The sequence below is a fragment of the Aspergillus costaricaensis genome (assembly GCF_003184835.1).
Source record: "Aspergillus costaricaensis CBS 115574 unplaced genomic scaffold BO79scaffold_8, whole genome shotgun sequence".
Taxonomy (NCBI): Eukaryota; Fungi; Ascomycota; class Eurotiomycetes; order Eurotiales; family Aspergillaceae; genus Aspergillus; species Aspergillus costaricensis.
This window is the reverse complement of record NW_020291808.1, coordinates 137,795-156,737: the sequence shown is the minus strand read 5'-3', so window position 1 is coordinate 156,737 and position 18,943 is coordinate 137,795. Positions and strand designations below refer to the sequence as shown.

At 50.6% G+C, this 18,943-nt stretch overlaps 6 protein-coding genes across 6 annotated transcripts; 2 read left to right on the top strand and 4 right to left on the bottom strand.

Moving 5' to 3' along the window:
- Positions 1 to 83: 83 nt before the first annotated feature.
- BO79DRAFT_280241 (phytanoyl-CoA dioxygenase family protein) lies at positions 84 to 1,399 on the bottom strand. The gene has a single exon (XM_025688040.1). It carries the CDS (start codon positions 1,349 to 1,351, stop codon positions 137 to 139), a length of 1,215 nt encoding a protein of 404 aa, XP_025541910.1. The 5' UTR covers positions 1,352 to 1,399; the 3' UTR covers positions 84 to 136.
- On the bottom strand, positions 1,400 to 2,025 carry BO79DRAFT_78908 (uncharacterized protein). Its single transcript, XM_025689748.1, has one exon. It carries the CDS (start codon positions 1,913 to 1,915, stop codon positions 1,484 to 1,486), a length of 432 nt encoding a protein of 143 aa, XP_025541909.1. The 5' UTR covers positions 1,916 to 2,025; the 3' UTR covers positions 1,400 to 1,483.
- BO79DRAFT_78907 (uncharacterized protein) lies at positions 2,026 to 4,737 on the bottom strand. The gene is made up of 3 exons (XM_025689747.1): positions 4,275 to 4,737; positions 3,721 to 4,030; positions 2,026 to 3,659 (listed from the first exon to the last, which is right to left on the bottom strand). The coding sequence occupies exons 1-3, from the start codon at positions 4,367 to 4,369 to the stop codon at positions 2,136 to 2,138; spliced, it is 1,929 nt and encodes a 642-aa protein (XP_025541908.1). The 5' UTR covers positions 4,370 to 4,737; the 3' UTR covers positions 2,026 to 2,135.
- Positions 4,738 to 11,937: 7,200 nt separating this feature from the next.
- Positions 11,938 to 14,327, top strand: BO79DRAFT_208010 (RING-H2 finger protein). Its single transcript, XM_025682295.1, has 4 exons — positions 11,938 to 12,449; positions 12,500 to 12,899; positions 12,948 to 13,494; positions 13,551 to 14,327. The coding sequence occupies exons 1-4, from the start codon at positions 12,114 to 12,116 to the stop codon at positions 13,927 to 13,929; spliced, it is 1,662 nt and encodes a 553-aa protein (XP_025541907.1). The 5' UTR covers positions 11,938 to 12,113; the 3' UTR covers positions 13,930 to 14,327.
- A 1,638-nt stretch (positions 14,328 to 15,965) lies between these two features.
- BO79DRAFT_252603 (aspartate aminotransferase) lies at positions 15,966 to 17,427 on the top strand (the record flags this gene model as incomplete). The annotated part of the gene is made up of 4 exons (XM_025685939.1): positions 15,966 to 16,145; positions 16,231 to 16,362; positions 16,415 to 17,263; positions 17,332 to 17,427. 4 exons carry the CDS (start codon positions 15,966 to 15,968, stop codon positions 17,425 to 17,427), a joined length of 1,257 nt encoding a protein of 418 aa, XP_025541906.1.
- On the bottom strand, positions 17,332 to 18,783 carry BO79DRAFT_280237 (putative SNARE protein (Ufe1)). The gene is made up of 3 exons (XM_025688039.1): positions 18,633 to 18,783; positions 17,875 to 18,572; positions 17,332 to 17,784 (listed from the first exon to the last, which is right to left on the bottom strand). Exons 1-3 carry the CDS (start codon positions 18,753 to 18,755, stop codon positions 17,544 to 17,546), a joined length of 1,062 nt encoding a protein of 353 aa, XP_025541905.1. The 5' UTR covers positions 18,756 to 18,783; the 3' UTR covers positions 17,332 to 17,543.
- Positions 18,784 to 18,943: the final 160 nt, after the last annotated feature.

The following is an 18,943-nucleotide window of genomic DNA, read 5'->3' as shown; positions in this document are numbered from 1 at the left end:
GCAGTTGTCCTACTTGAACTTCGTCTTGTGGGAGTGTAAAGTGGAAGAACACGGGATAGCGTTGCATCGGAGAAATGCTCCTCCATAGGTTTATGATCAGCTATCTATACGGACAACAAAAATGTATATTTATCAACTACACCTCCTGGTGCCCCCGTCCCTCTCGCTGCAGCGCTCGCAGTTCCTCCACAATCCTGGTCCGATCCCATCCCTCTTTCAACCCCCGGAGAATCATCTCTTGTTCGCTCTCTGGTGCCATCCCACTCGGAGCAGGGGGGCGACGATCCAAGTTCGAGGGGAACGGATACCCATCTGCCACGGCATATACCCATGCCTCCAACTCTGCATTTAGCCCTCCTTGCCGCCGATACTTCTCACTGACCTCCTCCCAACATTTTTCCACCACCGGTACTGCATCGATGTGCTCCATCGTCTTCCCCAAGGCACATCCAATCTGCAACAGGTTTGCCTTGCGATGGAAGCCCGTGCTCTCGGCCATCTCGTTGGCCCCCGCGGCATGGAATACCGCTGGATTGAAAAACAACCCATCGCCAAACTCCAACGGCAATGCCACATAGTTTTCCTTGAAGTATTCCCGGAAGTCGTCCCGGCGCCATGCCAGATATCCCGGTGCGTATGTCTGGCTAAACGGCAGGAACCGCGTGGGACCGCTCTCCGCCGGCATCTCACTGTGCGCGACGGCCCCCTGCAATGTGAGATACTGACTGGCGAGTTGAACACTCCGCGGGAAGGCTGCACATCGATCCAATTCCTGAAATCCCAGATGGTAGTCTCGGTGACTATCTTGGGCAGCGCCACCGGGCTTGACGATGTTGACCTGGGCGGTCACCCGATAGGCGGGCCCCAGCCAGGCTTCACTAACCACACGCAGCCAGGGATTGCTGTAGTACTTGATGAAGGAGCTGGGGTCGACAAAGGCATGCTTGCTGAAGGAGTTCCAAATACGGTCGTTCTTCCCACTGGCAGCGAAGTGGTCGCCTTTGGGATTCAGGGATTGGCGCTCCCGGTCGATGATGTGTTGGAAAGCTGTGTTGGTGGCGTTCAGGGTGTCTGCGTACCGGGAAGGATGGTACATGCCTTTGAGGACAAAGATGCCCGGTCCAGATTCAAGAATGTGATGCCATTCTGCTTGGAGAGCCGGGGTGGTATCCGCACTCAGGGGATCGAAGGTGGCGGCATCATAGATGGGAATGTTCTTCTGCACGGCCACAGCCAGCGGATAGCTGGTGGGGTCGGTGGTCTGGGAGCAGATTTTCTTAAAGTCCTCTACATTGACGGAATTCAGTTGAAATAGCCGGTTGGAGCCGGTGCGAAATCCGTTGGAACCCATGTTGGAGATGGTTTGTAAGACGATTGATGTTGACTGCGTTGTCCACCAGCATGGGAGAGTTCAATAAATATATATCTGGGACGGAGGTGCAGTCCCGGATCCACTCCCACGTTAAATTCCGAACACAGCAGGTCACGCGCACAGCCAAAGGAAGACGCAGTCAGTGGAGAATGCTCGCTTGGCTGACTCGTACAGACTCCAGAAGAGGATGCAGAAGAAAAGAAAAGAATGATTGTGGGGGAGAGGATGGGATGCAGCGGCACTGCGTCGGAAGATGAATCCCGAGGGTGCCAAGAACACCCAGCAATCCGGGGAAAGACAACTAACAGAGACTCTTGAGACTCTGATCCAGATCAGGACAGCCACTGCAACGCAGGGTATCAGTCTAGCAACAGCCGTCGTATATGCATGTCCTCGTCGAGCTGCTATAATTACAAATGTACACCCAAATGCTCCCTCCCAACCGGTCCTGTCGTATACTCCGTGCTTCCGAGATAGAAGAGATGTGCCTGTCCCAAACAATAAAAATATCTCCATCAACATGCAGAAACAAAGAAAAACCATCGTTGTAAGCTCCCCTTAATCTGGGGGAGGTGACGTTACGAAAGAAAGGAAGAATTCACAGCAATGCATCATCCAGCGGCCCATGCCAATCCAACTTATATCCAAAACATGAAGAATATTCCCAGCCTGCATGAAATTCTATGAGGACCCGTTTTTCACCCGAAAGAAAAGAATAATCAAACTTAAATCGCAATGCGGCGTCGCTCAAGCATCGAAATGACTATGCAATCATGGCCGTAGGGCCTACATCGGCGTCCAAGGCGGCGTCGGTCGGGGCCAGCTCCTCGGTCGTGTTCGACTCCCGCAGAATGAGCTGGTTCTCGGATAATGTCTCCACTAGCGAGCTTGGGCGACCAGCCACCGTGAACAGCACCTTCAGTAATACGCTCTGGCTCTGTCCGCCGTTTGGCAGCAATTCGGGCTGGTGCCGCGTATGCGTCAGAAAGGTCCGCACCAATGAGCGGATGTACGGATCTGTCGACGCATCTTGAATGACATCGAGCCCATGGATCACGCACACCAGCAGGGGTGGCGCAAAGTGCAGGAGTATATCGATCAGCGAGAGCACCTCCTTCCAGGACGTGAGCGAGCCGTTCAAAGGTTTAAACCGCTCGCCGCTCAGATCACACCCCGCATGACTTTCGACTACGGGAGGCAGGTATTCTATCAACTGGCGGATCAGGCTGTACGCCAGGGCAATGAGGTGTTGCTCATAGGTCAGTTCGTTGGCGGCATCCGTGGATCGGTTGCAAAAGTGAGAGATCACGGGCAAGCCCGCCTTGCGAGCAAAGCTCGCGTAACACGTCGAGACAAGCAGAACCGGGCTAGGGTAGACTGTCGATTGAGGGCCCCCCACGGCCAGGACCTGTGAGTGGGCGTCGGTCGCCCATTGTTTCAGCGAGGTCATCACGTTATCTTCCGCAATGACTGGAACGTCGACTTCGAGCGCGGGGACCTGGTCGTCGGCATCAAAGAAGTCTTCGAGTTTCTGGGAAGCCATCTGCAATTCCATGCGTGTGTACTTATGCTTGTGCCCCCCTTTTATCAGGTTGAACCTGTCTGTGTCTTGTAATGCGTGCACGGTCAGCTCTTCGAGCAGTTCGGGCCATGTGAGCCTGGCTTCCCTACCTAAGTCCTGGGAAGCGGTCGTGGTCAAACAGGCAATGCCGCTGTTTTGTTTACTCACGGACTGTAGCTGTAGACTAACAGTATCCAGCAATCGCGCCAGAAGAACATCTCTGTCTTGCAATAATCGCTTACGCTCCGCCGCATCCTGATGAATCTCCCACATCAACTGACGGGTGAGGGCATTCTGCGCTGCAAAGCGGCGGGCCCCGTTCTGAAGACCCACCTGGCTCAATCGAGCCCGCTCAAACCACCCCCGATAGTCGTCATGGGTCATTTCACATAAGCTATCGCAGTCGGGGTCATCGAGGTCCATGGCGTCCGTGAGATCTTCCATCATACTTTTCGCGCTGCGTCGAATCTGGCCAATCAGGCGTTGAAAGGCACGGTACACGTCTTGGTTGGGGCTCCGCAGGAGCCCGCATTTGGCCTTTCTCACATACCAGTCCATCACTTCTCCAAGAAAGAAGAATAGGAGCGTGTAGAAGCGGGCAATGGCGTTGATGGAGTCCTTCGTCGTCGGTACTGCCTCGCCCGAGGCTGGAGGGGCAATGAGGCGGTTGATTTGGACCAGTGCTTTGACCAATCCTTCCATGATTCTGGGATAGCCCGCGGATGCCTGGGACTCATGATTTAGTTATTGACTGGGGGAGGGGGATACGAACAACATCCGGGCTCACCTTCAGAAGAGATTGCAGGACGCCGTAAAAGATCGAGCAGTACAATTCATTCCTTGGTAGAACGGCCAGTAACCTCCCGTGTGAGCCCAGGGTCGAACGAAATTCGTCGCAACATTCCCTCAACATTCGCTGTCCCGACGTGGACGTCCAGACGGGCTCGATGCTGGCGACAACGTCCAAAACATCGTCGGGACCCTGCAGACGTTCGTGGAAGAGCACTCGATCGTTGGGGAGGAGGTTATCCTGGAAGCGTTTCCAAGACTGAACCAGCTCGTTGTATTCTATATCAAGGGTAGCGATAACCGGGTTGCTGTCGGATGGTCAGTGGGACGAACGATCACGGTCTTGTATCCGCACCGTGCTCTAGCTATTCCGGAAGAGTATTAAAGCACGGACTATCTATCCTATCATGGGGGATGGAGCCTGTGTAGATCATCCGCGGGCACAACACACACAGACACACAAGGTTGACGGGAAGTCAAACGAGTCACGAAGAGACGACGGCCCCACGAGACTCGAATCATGAAAGGAAGCAAGGGGGGAAATTGGCTTACGTGGAAAGATGTCGCTTGTCGAAGCGTTTCTTCCAAAGATGGAGAGTTTCGGCCACGGGAGAAGTGGCCGGAATGGCGAGGGACGGAGGGGACATGGTTGCCGGGCAGGCGTGGGGGCTGCTGCTAACGGACGGCAAGGCACGACGAGCGCTGTCTCGTCGAGTGGGCCGACAGGTGCATGTCAGGGGCGGACGTCTGCGAGGGAGAAGAAGATGGGAAGGCTAAAGTTGGGCGGGATCGATCATCTAGCGCGAGGGGGTGAAAGTTGACAATAGAGAAGGGTGGAGTAGTAGTGGTGATGGATGGATAGATGGATGGATGGATGAGTGAGTGAATCAATGAATGAATGGATGGAGTTGAAGGTGAGGTTTCAGATTGAGACTTTTGGGGGGAAGCGGGAGGAAGAAGAGGGGAAGGAATGAATTAGAAGGGGGATAGGATAGGGTAGGGATTGGAAGGGAAATTGTAAATTGGAATTGGGATCTAAATGTCTGCGAAGGGGGAGGGTGAGATTGGGGAGGAATTGGAAGTAGTAGTGGAAGTGGTAGTAGTGGTAGTAGTAGTAGTAGAGGTAGTGAGGAAGTAGTAGGAATAGGAATGGCAGTAGGGCGGTGGATTTGTTCCTGATCGCCTCGTTGGGGCCTCGATGAATGAATTCCCTGTCGATGGATTGTTTGACCGATTAAAGCCTCGTGGAGCGCATCCTGATCGCGTTTGCTTTAGCGGGAGGTCCCGCCCGGGAAAAGGGGACTTTTGATCTGGGGGAGGAGGGATAAAGACAGGTTGAAGACAAGAATGAGAAGAGAAAGAGACAACAGCGTCAATAGTGAGTTAGTTAGTTAGTAGTAGAGAGAGTTGGAGAGGAAGAGAAAGAAAGAGAGAGAGAAGAGGGGGGGGCTCGGACACAGAAAAAAACATCCCCCCCCAAGAGGACCAGGGAAAAAGTACTACGGTTACCAGTCAGTGCAAAGCAGACTGTCTGTGCCTTCTTTGGCTCAATCGTTACTGATTTATTTGGCTTTTAATTTTCCATGTTAAGCGGATGATTTATCATTTCTCAGGTTATTGTTATTCTTAACTGCCTATTTTATTTAACGCATATTTTTGGTATTTGTTTCCACGATTATCTTCTTTCGGAATGGAGAGAGAGAGAGGGTGAGTGAGTGAGAGAGAACTAGAAAATAAAAAAAAAAAAGTTAAGTTTAGGCTTCCACTGGGATGGATGGATGGATGTGTTATTATTATTATGATTAATATGATTATGATTGATTTTTTATTTAATTTCTTGTCTTGATCAGTAAAAAGGGAAGAAGGAAAAGAAAAAGACAGAACCACAGAGGGAGGAGGGAAAAAAAAAAAAACCAATGTTCCTCGCAATTAGAATTCGAAAGGATTTGAAATTTCAGATGCACCGGAAATATCAATCATTTTAAGCTTCTCTGGTGCTTGATCGGGAAGACGGCGTCAGTAGTTCCAAACAGACAGCACCACCATTTGATCGCATCCCGTGTTGTTGTGGTGGTGAGAATTCAAAATAATAGGTAGGGAATAAAAAAACCCTGGAGCAGGGTGGTATAACATAGCAACGGGCCCCCTATACCTTCAGTTACAGAGAGAGCATCTGACCGGGTTCCCCGATCCAATTTACTACAATACCAGTTCGATGGGAGGCCTCGGCCCTCGACTGGGAGGAGAGAGTGACCCTCCTTCAACACCTTCAGCAGGGAAGCGGGCGCGCCTCCCTGGGCGGCGGTGGCCAATCAGTCTGGATCTCGCCGGGGGCTCCAGCGGTCGAGGCCCTCGAATAGAAGCGGGGAGTAGGACGCGGGATAACTCTTCCAGACCCTCGACCGCCATCCCATCTTTCGCTCTGCTGCTGCTGCTGCTGCTGCTGCTAATTTTGGTTCGGCCTGACATGGCATTCTCTCTCTACCTCTTGTCTCTGTGCGCTTCCTGGCGCCCTTTTTGCCTTTTTTTCACTTCCCCATACGAGCCTGAGGTTGACTCGTTCTTCTCCTCCAGGAGCAAGTGGGGACTGAAACGTAGAAGTAGGGTAGGATTTTCCGCAGTCAGTGTCAATCAGTCAGTCAATTCCTTTGACTGAACTATAACCAGCGGATATTTAGCTAGACTAGGCATGTCATGTCGTCTCTTTCTTCCCCCTTCCCCCCATAAAGAAAGCAAAGTACTGACTGACTTACTTACAGTAGGCTGGAGCTTTGACACCTGGAGCTAGTGCGTGATGGGTTGGATGACAATGAACAAACATCCCTCCCCATCCACAATATTTTACTCACATTCATCCATCCCTCCTTTTTCGTTTATTATTTATTTTCCTCCCTCCTTCCCTAGTCAATGTTAATTGACTCTATTAATCAACACCCCCATGAAAATAATAAATTAATGGCCTCACGCCCTGGTTAATTATTTTTCCCGTTTCATTTATTCTTTATCTTCTGCTCTTTCTACCTTCGTAGCAATTTACTACTATCTTCTGTCCCTTTTTTCCTTCGGTCTTTTCTCATTCCCTTAAGTAGCTATTTACCCCTTTAAGCAGTCTTCTGCACTCTCACTGCCAACTACCAACTACCCTACTCGGTATACCCTTGACAAGTACGGAGTACACAAAACACAGTACTAATTTAACTCATTCCAGAAAACAAAAATCCCTACGGTAGAAAAGGACACCATCTGATCATACCACCACCCTATCCATGGCCCTGATACCCAGGTAAATAAAATAATTCAATAAGAACGATGAACCCAGTCGGTCGGTAAGTTCCCATCCATCCCATTCCATCGCATTCAAACAGAAAAAAAAAAAAAATAAAAAATAAAAAATAAAAAATAAAAGAAACGAACGAAGGAACGAAACAAAGCCCCAATCTTTTGTCTCTCATCCCACCATCCACCACCCCCCCTTTATCCGAGGGTCGGATGAGGCGAATCTGTCCAAGCCACCACCACATTCATTCCTTTCTTGAGCTTTGGTTAAATCGGGTAGTGAGTGCGGTAGTAACTTAGTACCTGATGTACGTGGCTTGGGAGTTACCTTCCATCATGCTTGGTACGGTACAATCCATACTTAGTTACTTACTTACCAGTTATCTACTACCTACGGATACATATCTACTACTTTGAAGCAAGTTAAGTTGCGGGAATCTATCCACGACGGAGATTGGTGGCAGCTTGTTCCGTCGATAGGAATGTGTTTCCAGGTTGTCGGGTACTACTAGTTACTCCTACTGAGTAAGTAGTCTTCTTACTTGCTTACTTATATGATTGATTGGTTATGGGTATTGTTATGTATGTATGTATGTAATCTTTTATATTAGACTGGTGGAAGTTGGCCCCAATTCTTTTTACTTGTTCATTTATCTATCAAGTTATCTACTATATGTGGGTAGTAAAACGGTCCGTAGTTTAGTATAGCAGAAGTAGATCTATCTCTATTAACTATTCAGATAGTGAGTAAAGAGGGTATTAGGTAAGTTAAGTAAGGAAGAAACAGAACACACGGACCAAGTGTTGCTGGCTACACTACAACACACTACTTACATAGTAGTTTGTAAGTAGGTTACTTATTTAACTAACTGCTGCTCCTGCTGCTGTCACAAGCCCCACGGTAGTATAGAACACGGTCGAGACCACCGCGATACTCCCACCAATCGTTGGCGGTGGCTGCTGCTGCTACTGCTGCTGCCGCTGCATTTATCATCAACCTATCCTTCCATCCATCCATCCCTCTATCCCTTTCTCTTAATTTTCCCCCTCACAAGGATGGGAAAGGGTAGGGATGCATGCATGGCGGCGGCGGCGGCGGCGACGGCCTTAATCGGCTGTATCCGTAGCAGCAGCAGGAGCAGTAACTCCGTAGTAGGAATTAAGTAGGTACATAGATAGGTAGGTAGTAGGTAGCACTGAGAGGTAATCCTCGGCGGGAGCCCCTAATAACACCGTTGCGATATAACAGTATGTAGTATGTTCTGTGGCGGGTTTGGTTCGTCGGTGCTTGCGTGCTGGCTGGGCGAGTGCTACGGTACCTAATTTCTGACTTAGTTAACTATCACTATCTTACTAGTAATCCTTTTGTCGTGTTGATAAATGGAATACTGCCCAGTAGATAGTTCTTCTCAATGGAAGATGAGTACATCGTAATGGTGGTGGTAGTACTGCGCTGCTGTTGCGCGCCACGACAGATCGGAACCCTCAATAACCTATGGTCGTCTGATTGGGGCGTTCCCCTGAGGTAGAATCCAACTTTAGACATGTCATGTCATGTCTGTCATGTCTGCTCTACATCATCATCTACACCCTGCATGGTTGTGATGGTAGTGGTGATGTGGTGGTTGTCAATACTCTTGGAACGAGTGACGAGGGTGGCTATCACGCATAGGTTAAAATTGGGTGGTAGCTTTGGCACTAAAAGTAGCTCAGCTCAGCTCAGAAATACCAGAGGAAGATCCTCCATTATTCAAGCAAGCGAGATCCGATCGCACTTTTAAGCAAAAAACAAACATGAATTGCATTATGCTTTGTATGTTCTTGTTTTCGCCCTGATTCAGTCGGTGGTCTGTTCTCCGTCTTCCAGTTTTCATCTACACCTAATTCGGCACGATCAACACACGCGACCGCCGCTGTGTGTGTGGGGGGGATGCAGTGGGCAGGTCAGGTCAGGTCACATCAACCCTGCTAGAACAATCCCACTTGATCGCCCTACGATCCGCTAAAAGTATGGATGGGTGACGGATCAGGATTGATGGATGGATGGATTGGCGGATGTTCGGCTCGCTGATCTACTATACTCCCTCCCAGGTAAGGTGCTGAAACTTACTTATTGACAGTAGGGACTGTGCTTGGTCGCCTGCTCGACATGGATGGCAAGTTAAAGCGAGAAGATAGAGGCAAAGAGATGTGACACATGTCACACGGCGTGTTGGAAGCAACCCATCCCAGCAACGAGCAGATGGACTAGAACATTGTCGGCTGAGGAAAGCGAGTCTGCAAAGTGGGGGAAGTGGAGGACACCCCAGAGACCGTCTTCCTTTTACTGCTAACCTCCTGGTCGGAGGAATGTTGCTGTCTGGAGAAAATAGCGAGCTGAACAAGCTGAGGATGGGCGGATCCCCCCGATCGGCCTAATCCATAGCTTATTCCGGACGGGGCGAGTGACTGGCAGGGACCCTAACCCTAGTGCTCAAAGAGGGAATCCCTGCATGAGGATGAATAAAATTGTGTTCGCCCTTTTATGCAGATCATGAACATTCAGTCAGTCCCTTTGTTTTTGGTCAGATGAGATGCAATGCAATCTTGCGCCCGTTCCCCAGCTGCCTCGTCATCTTCACAGCAAATATGCTCGCAACATCGCCGAATCCCCGCAAATGGAGACGTATGGACTCCGGCATCGGAGAGTCCGTTGGAGACATGAACACAGACTCACTGTGGACGTGCTTGATTCACCCCCACCTTGAGAAGCGGAGAATCACCGGCGAAGCAAAAACGGGGATGAGTTCTTGGACCTTCCTGATCGGGACAGAAACGGAAACAAATCCGGTCAAAAGGCAGGGAAGGTTAGTCAGCTCGACATACCTACCTTTTTCCGTTACGGGTAACCATCGCCATCAAGGGATCAGATCTGATCCCCTCCAGATCATCCGATCACTGGTGAATTGGCGACGGAGGATGGTTTCGTCTGCACACCATCATGACCAATTGCTCCTGCTCTGGCTGGCTGGATGGGGAGGAATCCACGTTGGAAGAAATCGGAGTTGGCGAGGAAAAAGCAATCAAATTCCCATCCCGCGAAAGGGTCCATGCGCGCTCCCTTCAACCCAGCAGCAGCAGGAGCAGCAGCTAGAAAAGGTGTGGACGAAAGGACATCCTTTACCCCGTTCTCAAACGAGACCCATGCACGAGCGCAACTGTCAGCTTTTTATATGGTGCGGTGCGGTGAGAGGGATCTCATCCCTTCTGCATTGCTGGAAACGGGACCCCTTGATGGGATGGTGCTGGATCGGGAAAACAAAGTTCAATGAATGATGCAATGCCGCACGGTGATCTGGCTGCCTATTCGTGCTGCTGCATCCATCAATTGGGGGGTAGGTGTATGTGGGATAGATTATGGTTAATGCTTTCTTGTGGTGCGCGTTTGTTGACCAGGGCCACCTGTCTTGAGGGTTAATCAATCGGAAAGTCAATCCCCGTCAGCCTTTTTTTTTCCCTCCGATTGACAATAGCCTGTCTGGCAGCTGGTTATCTTTGCTAGTGAGCTGGCTAGCTACGGAATTACTGGTTATCTTTTAGTCAGTCACCGGAACCATGAACGGCTCCCGTCCGAAAATTGGGACAAGCACAAGCGATCGGCGGGTTTGCCCAGGATCCCCCGCACTCGGTCCAGTTGCAGCTTCTTTCTCCTACCTTCAGGACCAGTCATTATTCTCCTATGGAATGGGGGATTTTCATTGCCATTGGGTTGCTTGTCTGCTTGTTCATTCCTCTATGACCCCCCTCAAATATTATTGTAGGCGGAGATTCCGATCGCGGGTGGATTGACATTACCCCAATCTAATCAGAGGGAGGGCAGAAGAAGAAGAAGAGAAAGAAGACCCAAAGTGGATGCGACCAGGCTTATCTTATCCTGCCCCATCTTTTTCCTTGGATTCTCCAATGTTCTATTTGTGATTCCATTTTATCTCTTGCTTTTGAGTCTAGTCTAGTTCTAGTGTCTCTCTTTTGACACACTTGTCTCTTGTCGGCGTCCCACTTTTTCTTCCTTTCGGCTCTCAGTGAACCGCAAGCATCCATCATCACGCCCGCAAATCCTCGGCCACGACTATCTGCAAGCAATCAGACCGAGGCGCTGCGATGAATAATCCTTCATCCACCGGCATCGCTCGGTCGATCCATGGAACTTCCGCCGGTTGCTCACTGCTCTTTACTTTCTCACTCTTGCTCGACCCTCTCGTATTCGCTTGCTGTCTCCTCTGATTGAACTAAAAAGTTGGGAAACAGGCAGCGTTTACGGCTCATTCTCCTCGGGTGGATTGGCTGAATTTATTGATTGATTGATTGATTGACTGATTGATTGAATCTCACTCCAAACAACCCACTGGGCCAGCAGTAATAAGAATAGTAACGAGGCTGACAGACCAGTGGCATTATTATTATCATTATTATTTGTCTTTCTCTTATTTCATCCGTCGCTTTTCCTGCCGGATCGCCCGGCTGCGCAGCTCGCCAGCCATCCGCCAACCTCCCCTCGTCTGGTGGATAATCATCATCCTTCTCCCCCATCGCCAGCCGCTGCTAATTCCCATTGCAGCCAGTCTGCTTGCTGAAGGTTGTGAACCTCCGATCCACACACACTCAATCACTCACTCACTTCCTCTCACCCAACTCACCCACCCCATTTGAATTTCCAAATTGTCTCATTCACACCATTCCTAATTTCCGTGGTACTCAATCCACTACCCAAATCTCTCCCAATCTCCCCCAATCGCTCTTCACTTGCCCGTATTGGTGACGAGGCATCCCTACCTCTCACTGTTGTTCACAGCCCCCCCCCCCTTCCACTACGGTCGCTCCAATCCTGTTGTAGCCGCCGCGGATCGTCCGGTTCCTACACGGGGGTGATATCACCGTCCTCGTTAAACGCTGACTGGCAGTTGGGTGCCTCTTCGGCTGCCTCTGGGTCCCTCCTGGTTTCTTGGTCCTGGGCCGATCCTCGTCCGTGGCTCATGATCTTCGTCCGTCCCCCATATCCTCCGCCGTCTCCGTAGGCCTCGTCACTGTGGGGAAAGTTCCATCGCCGGCCAGCATCATCAACTGGGCGATTCGCCGATGGGTCCTCCCCGTTTCCATCCTGCTTCACTCTTCTTTCCTTTCTTCTTTTTATTCTCCTTCTTCCGTCGTTTTACGTCCTTTCCTGCTGCTTCTGCTGCTTCCTCCACCTGTTCGCTCCCCGCTCGCGTTATCTTCCTGCTCGCCCTCTCGTCCCTCGGCTCTGCAGTGAACACGGCCGGTTGGACCGTGCGGCCCTCCAACAACTCTGGGGATCTGTCGTGGACTGGTGGCCTCCGGTTCCTTTTGAATAGCAGTCAGGTTCACTTGCCAACGTCCGTCCGTCTGGCCCCGTTGACCCAGGCTTTGGTGGATCTCAATCAGGCGGAACTTGCGGTTAGTCAGCCCTGTCGACGCCTCACCATGTCGAGACTGATGGAATCTAGCAATATCTGGTGTCCGGGACTTTGTTGGATGTGGATGCCACCAACTCTCTGTCATTGAGCCGCAAGGATATTGCGGTGATCAGTTGCGACCCATCCGCCTATCCCGGGAACTTGGATGCCAGCTCCACGCTAGGCAACGTTCTCACCGCACAGCAGCAGGCTCTCGCTGTCATCTTATATAGTGGCACCTCACTGCTCTGCAACTATACGACGGATGAACCATCCGCCAACCGCTATATCAACGTCTTTACGCTCGTGAATCCGACTTTGAATCGGCAAGTCCAGTCTCAACTTGAAGCTCCAGGGAACGGAACGACGTATATCGGCACCAACATGTCGTATCTGGGGCCCACCACAACGACCCAGGACCAGACCGATTCGTCCGGGAGTCCGAACACGGGTATGTCGATTCTCCATTGCCGCGGCAGCATGTGCTAATTTGTTACAGCGATGATCATTCTGTATAGTATTACAGGCATTATCACTGCCCTCTTTTTAGCCATTATCATCACCGGTGCGGTGCGTGCGCACCGCCATCCGGAGCGCTATGGGCCTCGGTATACCGCGGGACGACCGCGACAAAGTCGAGCGCGAGGGATAGCGCGAGCCATGTTAGATACGATCCCGATCGTCAAATTCGGGGACAACAACCAACCCGACGGCAAGACGGTTGGCCCCAAGGGGGATGTTGAGATGGGTTCGGGGTTGGAGGTGCCGGCCAATGAAGTAGAGGAACGAGATGTGACCACGACAGCGGAGGTCACCTCCCCACACCAGCCACAGACGGAGGCGCCCCCGACTGAATCGCATGAAGAGAAACCCAGCGATGCTCCTGCGGCGGAGACGACAACGGATCACCCGAACTTCTCGTGCCCTATTTGCACGGATGACTTTGTTAAGGGGCAGGATTTGCGCGTGCTGCCGTGTAACCATCAATTCCACCCCGAGTGTATTGACCCGTGGCTGGTGAATGTTTCTGGCACATGCCCTCTCTGGTGAGCATTCTGTTGGACTTTATCTAAATGATGTATACATTTACTAACTTCTGCAGCCGCATCGATCTCAACCCCCCACAGCAAGAAGGCGAGGAGGAGCAAGATCTGGGTGATGGTCAGCCGGAGACGGCCGAGGGAACCGCCGAGGCAACGACTGAGAGTGGCCATGGCCGCCACCGTCGCATTAGCAACTACCTGCACGGTACATTGAATGCGCGCCGCATGCGCGATGCCAGCGTAGAAGAACGCCTTGCGGCGCTGCGGAGTGTGCGGGAAGAGGCCAACCGGGAGGAAGCAGCCGACGAAGCGGATGAGCAGCGAATGCGGCGACGCAGTCGACTGACGACGCGACTGCGCGAGAAGTTCCGGGTGCGCACGCGGGCGCATGGAGAGGCGGTCGAATCGTCATCATCGAATGACGCACCGCCTGCCTGATTTGCCTGATTCTGCTCTGGAATTGTTTTCCCCTTCTTCATTTGCATTACTTATTTCTACGTGCATGCTGGCGTGATTCGGAGCATTGAGTGTTCATGTGCTATATTGAAGATGCGAGATGGGGAGGGTTATGTATGAAGCCGATGGGATGGATATATATGACCGGCCTGGCTGCCGGCGACTCCCCCTTCTGGTTTCTGTGACCTGGGATATATGGGTTTATGATTTACATGATTGATTGGATTGATGATGGGGACACTATCACATCATGATGTTTGTTTATATGGCGATATTGGCGAAACATGGCGTTTAGAAGTGATAAGGTGAATTTTGCACCGGGGGGAAAATTGTGTATATAGGACCGATGGTTTTACCTGGAAATGACCAGTGAACAGGCACATAACATACACCGAAGCAGTGTGTAAATGTATCCTATGTACCAGCGATATACCTACTACATTAGGACAAAGAATCCGACTGTTCTAGTATGGGTCTAGAATCGTTAATTAGTCAGTTCGCACGAGCTCTAACTAGTTAGCCTACGAGTAACTAGTTAGGAAACAAAGCAAGCCCAACCTCGGAATCTCATGCCAAATCCATGCCAATTGCAATACATTACAAATTATTTATGTAAAGTAGTACTTTTCCAGTGACGAAATTGCGACGATCCCAATTCCACACAAACAAGTTAATTAAGTTAAAAAGCACGAAATGCAAATCGGATTCCGGAATCCGGCGAGGCTCGTAGAGGAGCTGTCCCGATTGCACCCCGTGGGGTAAGCGATCATCCTTTTTTTGTCTTACTTCTTGTCTTTGTGTCTTGCAGGGTGGAATGCTTTTCCGGTTCTTTCTTTCCTCTATGAAGATTGAAGTACTAGAGTGGATAATAGATATCTGGATATATCCTCATCCATTGAGACTATACTACTGTGATTAGTCTGTCATTGTGAACAGATTATCCTGGAGTAAAAAAATTGACAAAGACTCGGTCGGGGCGGGGGAAAAGAACCTAGAACTTTGCTATTATTATTGTTAGTCAGAAAAGTGAGTGATTTTGGCTGAATGCGGCTGGCGTCGGGGCTGTAGGTATGAGTAACAGTAGATTGTGATTGGTGGTTAATGCCGCGTTTCAAGCAGTTCTACTTATTTTAAGTAAGTACCTTTAGGGATATGTGGATGGTGGATGAAATTACTCAAGTGGGAAGTATTATACTACTATTACTGACTGTCTTGGTACTATCTAGTAGAGGATAATAAAGAAGATAAATCGGAGAGATGAGGGATATTTGTATGCTTTTCTTACTAGTACTTTCATTCATACTTAGTAACTAGTTGTAGAAAACATAAGTGGATCTGTCATATGATGATGTCAGGCCAGCTCGGGCAATTCTGTCCGCCAAACATCTAATCCTTGCTCATGTTGATAACTGCAGTATAGCTGGAATGTATCTTCATTTTCAGAGAAGTAGATAGTATACAGATAGAGGTTCGAGATAATGCTTCAATTATCTAATTAATGTGCAGTCATGTGAATGCGTCATCATCATTATTATCATCTGCTCAACTCATCATTCCGGGCCAGCAACTGCCACATCCTCGGCTCATTCTCCAACCCTCAACTTTTTGTCTCGGTTCTCAAGATCAATAACATTCTTAGACTACTATATGTACCCCGTACTCCCTCCTCCGAACCTATCCCCGATCGTGTCCATTTCTACTCCGTCCCGTCCTTTTCTTTTCTTTTTTTTTTCCTTGTCCTGCATCTGCCCAGCTCCGGTGTATCCATCGGGATTTATCTGTTTCGGTCAAGTTCACTTTATTGGCGCCGGTGAACGCAAGCAGCAGTGATTGAGGGAATCAGGTGGTGTGACCTCTTCTCGACCTGACAATACATCATGTCGCCCCTTTCCTCTTCTTCCTCTTCTCCATCTTCTTCTTTCTCCCTTACTTCTTCTTCATCCTCTCCATCCTCTTCCTCCATTGCTACCTCTACTACTACCGCTCGCTCCCGTCTTGCTTCTCTCTCCTCGCACATCATGGGCTCTACCACCCCCTCCGTCTTTTCTACCGCCGTCGTGCCCGCCGCGCCAGAAGATGCTCTCTTCGGTCTGGCTCAGGCTTTTCGCCAGGATTCCTCCGACAAGAAGGTTGATCTAGTCATTGGCGCTTACCGCGACAACAATGCCAAACCCTGGATTCTGCCCGTCGTCAAGAAGGTACTTTCGCTACCCCTCAATTCCCCACCTGCACATCATTATCTCCCTCCATCCCCGCAGCATCTCAACTAACCAACTCCGACAGGCCGATGAGCTCGTTCGCAATGACCCCGCCCTCAATCACGAATACCTCCCCATCAAAGGTCTCGCCGACTACACCACCGCCGCCCAGAAGTTGATGATTGGCGCTGACAGCCCTGCCATTCGCGAGAACCGCGTAAGCCTCTCCTTCATCCCTTCTGTGATTCTATCCATCTAACATCTCCTAGGTATGCACCTTCCAAACCATCTCCGGCACCGGTGCCGTGCACCTGGGCGCTCTCTTCCTCTCCAAATTCCACCCCTCCAACCCTAAGCCCACCGTCTACCTCTCCAACCCAACCTGGGCCAACCACAACCAAATCTTCACCAACGTCAACCTCTCCCTCGCCAACTACCCCTACTTCGACCCCCAAACCAAGGGCCTCAACTTCTCCGGCATGCTCTCCGCCTTGCGCGACGCTCCCACCGGCTCCATCATCCTCCTGCACGTCTGCGCCCACAACCCCACCGGCGTCGACCTGACCCAAGACCAATGGAAGGAGGTTGCTGTCGTCATGCGCGAGCGCAACCACTTCCCCTTCTTCGACTGCGCCTACCAGGGCTTCGCCTCGGGTGACCTCGCCCGCGACTCCTGGGCCGTGCGCTACTTCGTCGAGCAAGGCTTCGAGCTGTGCGTCGCGCAATCCTTCGCTAAGAACTTTGGTCTGTATGGTCAGCGCACGGGTGCGTTCCATTTCGTCTCGGCCCCGGGTGCTGAGGCCACCCAGGCGAATGCGCATATCGCGTCGCAGCTGGCGATCCTGCAGCGCAGTGAGATCAGTAACCCGCCGGCGTACGGTGCACGCATTGCCAGCCGGGTGTTGAACGATGAGGGTCTGTTCCAGGAGTGGGAGGAGGATTTGAAGACGATGAGTGGTCGCATTGCGGAGATGCGCAAGGGATTGAGGGAGCGCTTGGAGAAGAAGGGCACGCCGGGCACTTGGAACCACATTACGGATCAGATTGGCATGTTCAGCTTTACGGGGCTGACCGAGACGCAAGTAAAGGTGTTGAAGGAGAAGTGGCATGTCTATATGGTACCCTCCCTCCCCCCCTCTCCTCCCTTCGATATCACTATGTGGGTATATACTAACAAAGGACACAGACCAAGAACGGCCGTATCTCCATGGCCGGGCTAAACACACATAACCTGGACTACTTTGCCGAGGCAGTGGACAGCGTAGTGCGGGAGACTTCATAAGATACCACAGGTAGTACATGATGGATATGGAATGGATATATGTAAGGTACAACAGCTAGACTGGTAGACAACCCCAATACAAAATATAAACAAGCAAAGAATCAAAATAAGAAGAACTAAAAAACCAAATCCCAAACAACCAACCACGTACACAACCCCACGGTCCCCCAAAACACCGCCTGCGCCGTACTCCGTCTCTCCGTCGCCCGCTTCAACTCCTTATTCCCTTGACCAATATTCGCCTCGGTATTACTCGCATCCGTCACCAGCTGCGAGATATATTCCTCTTGGGTAGATAAATGCGACACGAGAGTTTGCTGGAGAGAGGAGATCTCGAGGAGGGATTTTTCGGCGTTCCTACACACATGCCACAGTCAACTGTTAGCCATATCCCAACACAGATACCTCAATAGAGAGAAAGAGAGAAAGGATAAGGGTATATCATACTGAACCTTCCCCACCACATCCTCAAAATACCTCACCAGGGAATCATTCTCCTCCTCGAACAGTTGCAATTGCTCCGGTGTTAACTGTTTCTCGATCTCTTTTACCTCCTTCTCGTCCATCTTCACCACACCAGTAGTATTATCCCCCCTCCACTCCCCATCCACCCTTCCCCACCCAACCGAAGAAGAAGAAGACGAAGTATTCGATTTATAAAGCACACTCCTCTCCCTCTCCCTCACCCTCTCAATCCTCTTCTCAACCATATCCCTCTGCTCATTAACCACACTCCCCAGCTTCTTATTAAGATAAAATAGCACGCTTTCCCTCACCCCCTTTAACACTTTCTCTTTCTCCTCCTCAACAATCTGCTCTGCTTCTTTGCCCTCATTTTCATCCTTAGGGGAAGTAAGAGTGGCTCCGCTAGCCCAACGGGCAAATACTCCCTTCCCGAAGCGTTGGGTAATGCTTCGCGAGACCGTCTCCTGGCGGAGATTCTCTGCTGCGCTGAGGGTGGTTATTGATGTGGAGAGGTTGGATAATAAGGATGAGGTGGTGGTGGTTATGGTGTCGCGGGCGGAGTCGTCTAGTGTTTCATTCTGTTTGGGTTGGGTGGTGGTTGTTGGTTTTGTGTTGGTTAGGGAGAGGTACGAGGGGCGGATGGTTTGGAGGTAGGATAGTAGGGAGGTTATGTGGGAGTTCTATTTCATTTCGTGGGTATTTGTTAGTATATGGTGGATGGATAATGGGGGATGGCATACAATTCGGTAGGCTTCTTTGAGGAATTCGTCGGCGATTTCGGTCGTCATGTACCCTGTGGAGAGTTTCGAGGTCGGCGATTTGCTGTGCACCAGCTGGGTGAATGTGGGGGTGAGGTCGGTCATTGTGCTGTGTTGCTATATACACTTCGGGGTTGTGGTCTGTTGGTGCGAGCTGGCTTCAATGTATCTACACTACATCTAGCTACGTAGGTAGTGATCACGTGATGTATGCTTACGTGTTTATGCATTGTCATAATTCATATCATCCATACCAGCCATACAACCATACAACCATACCATATCAACCAAAC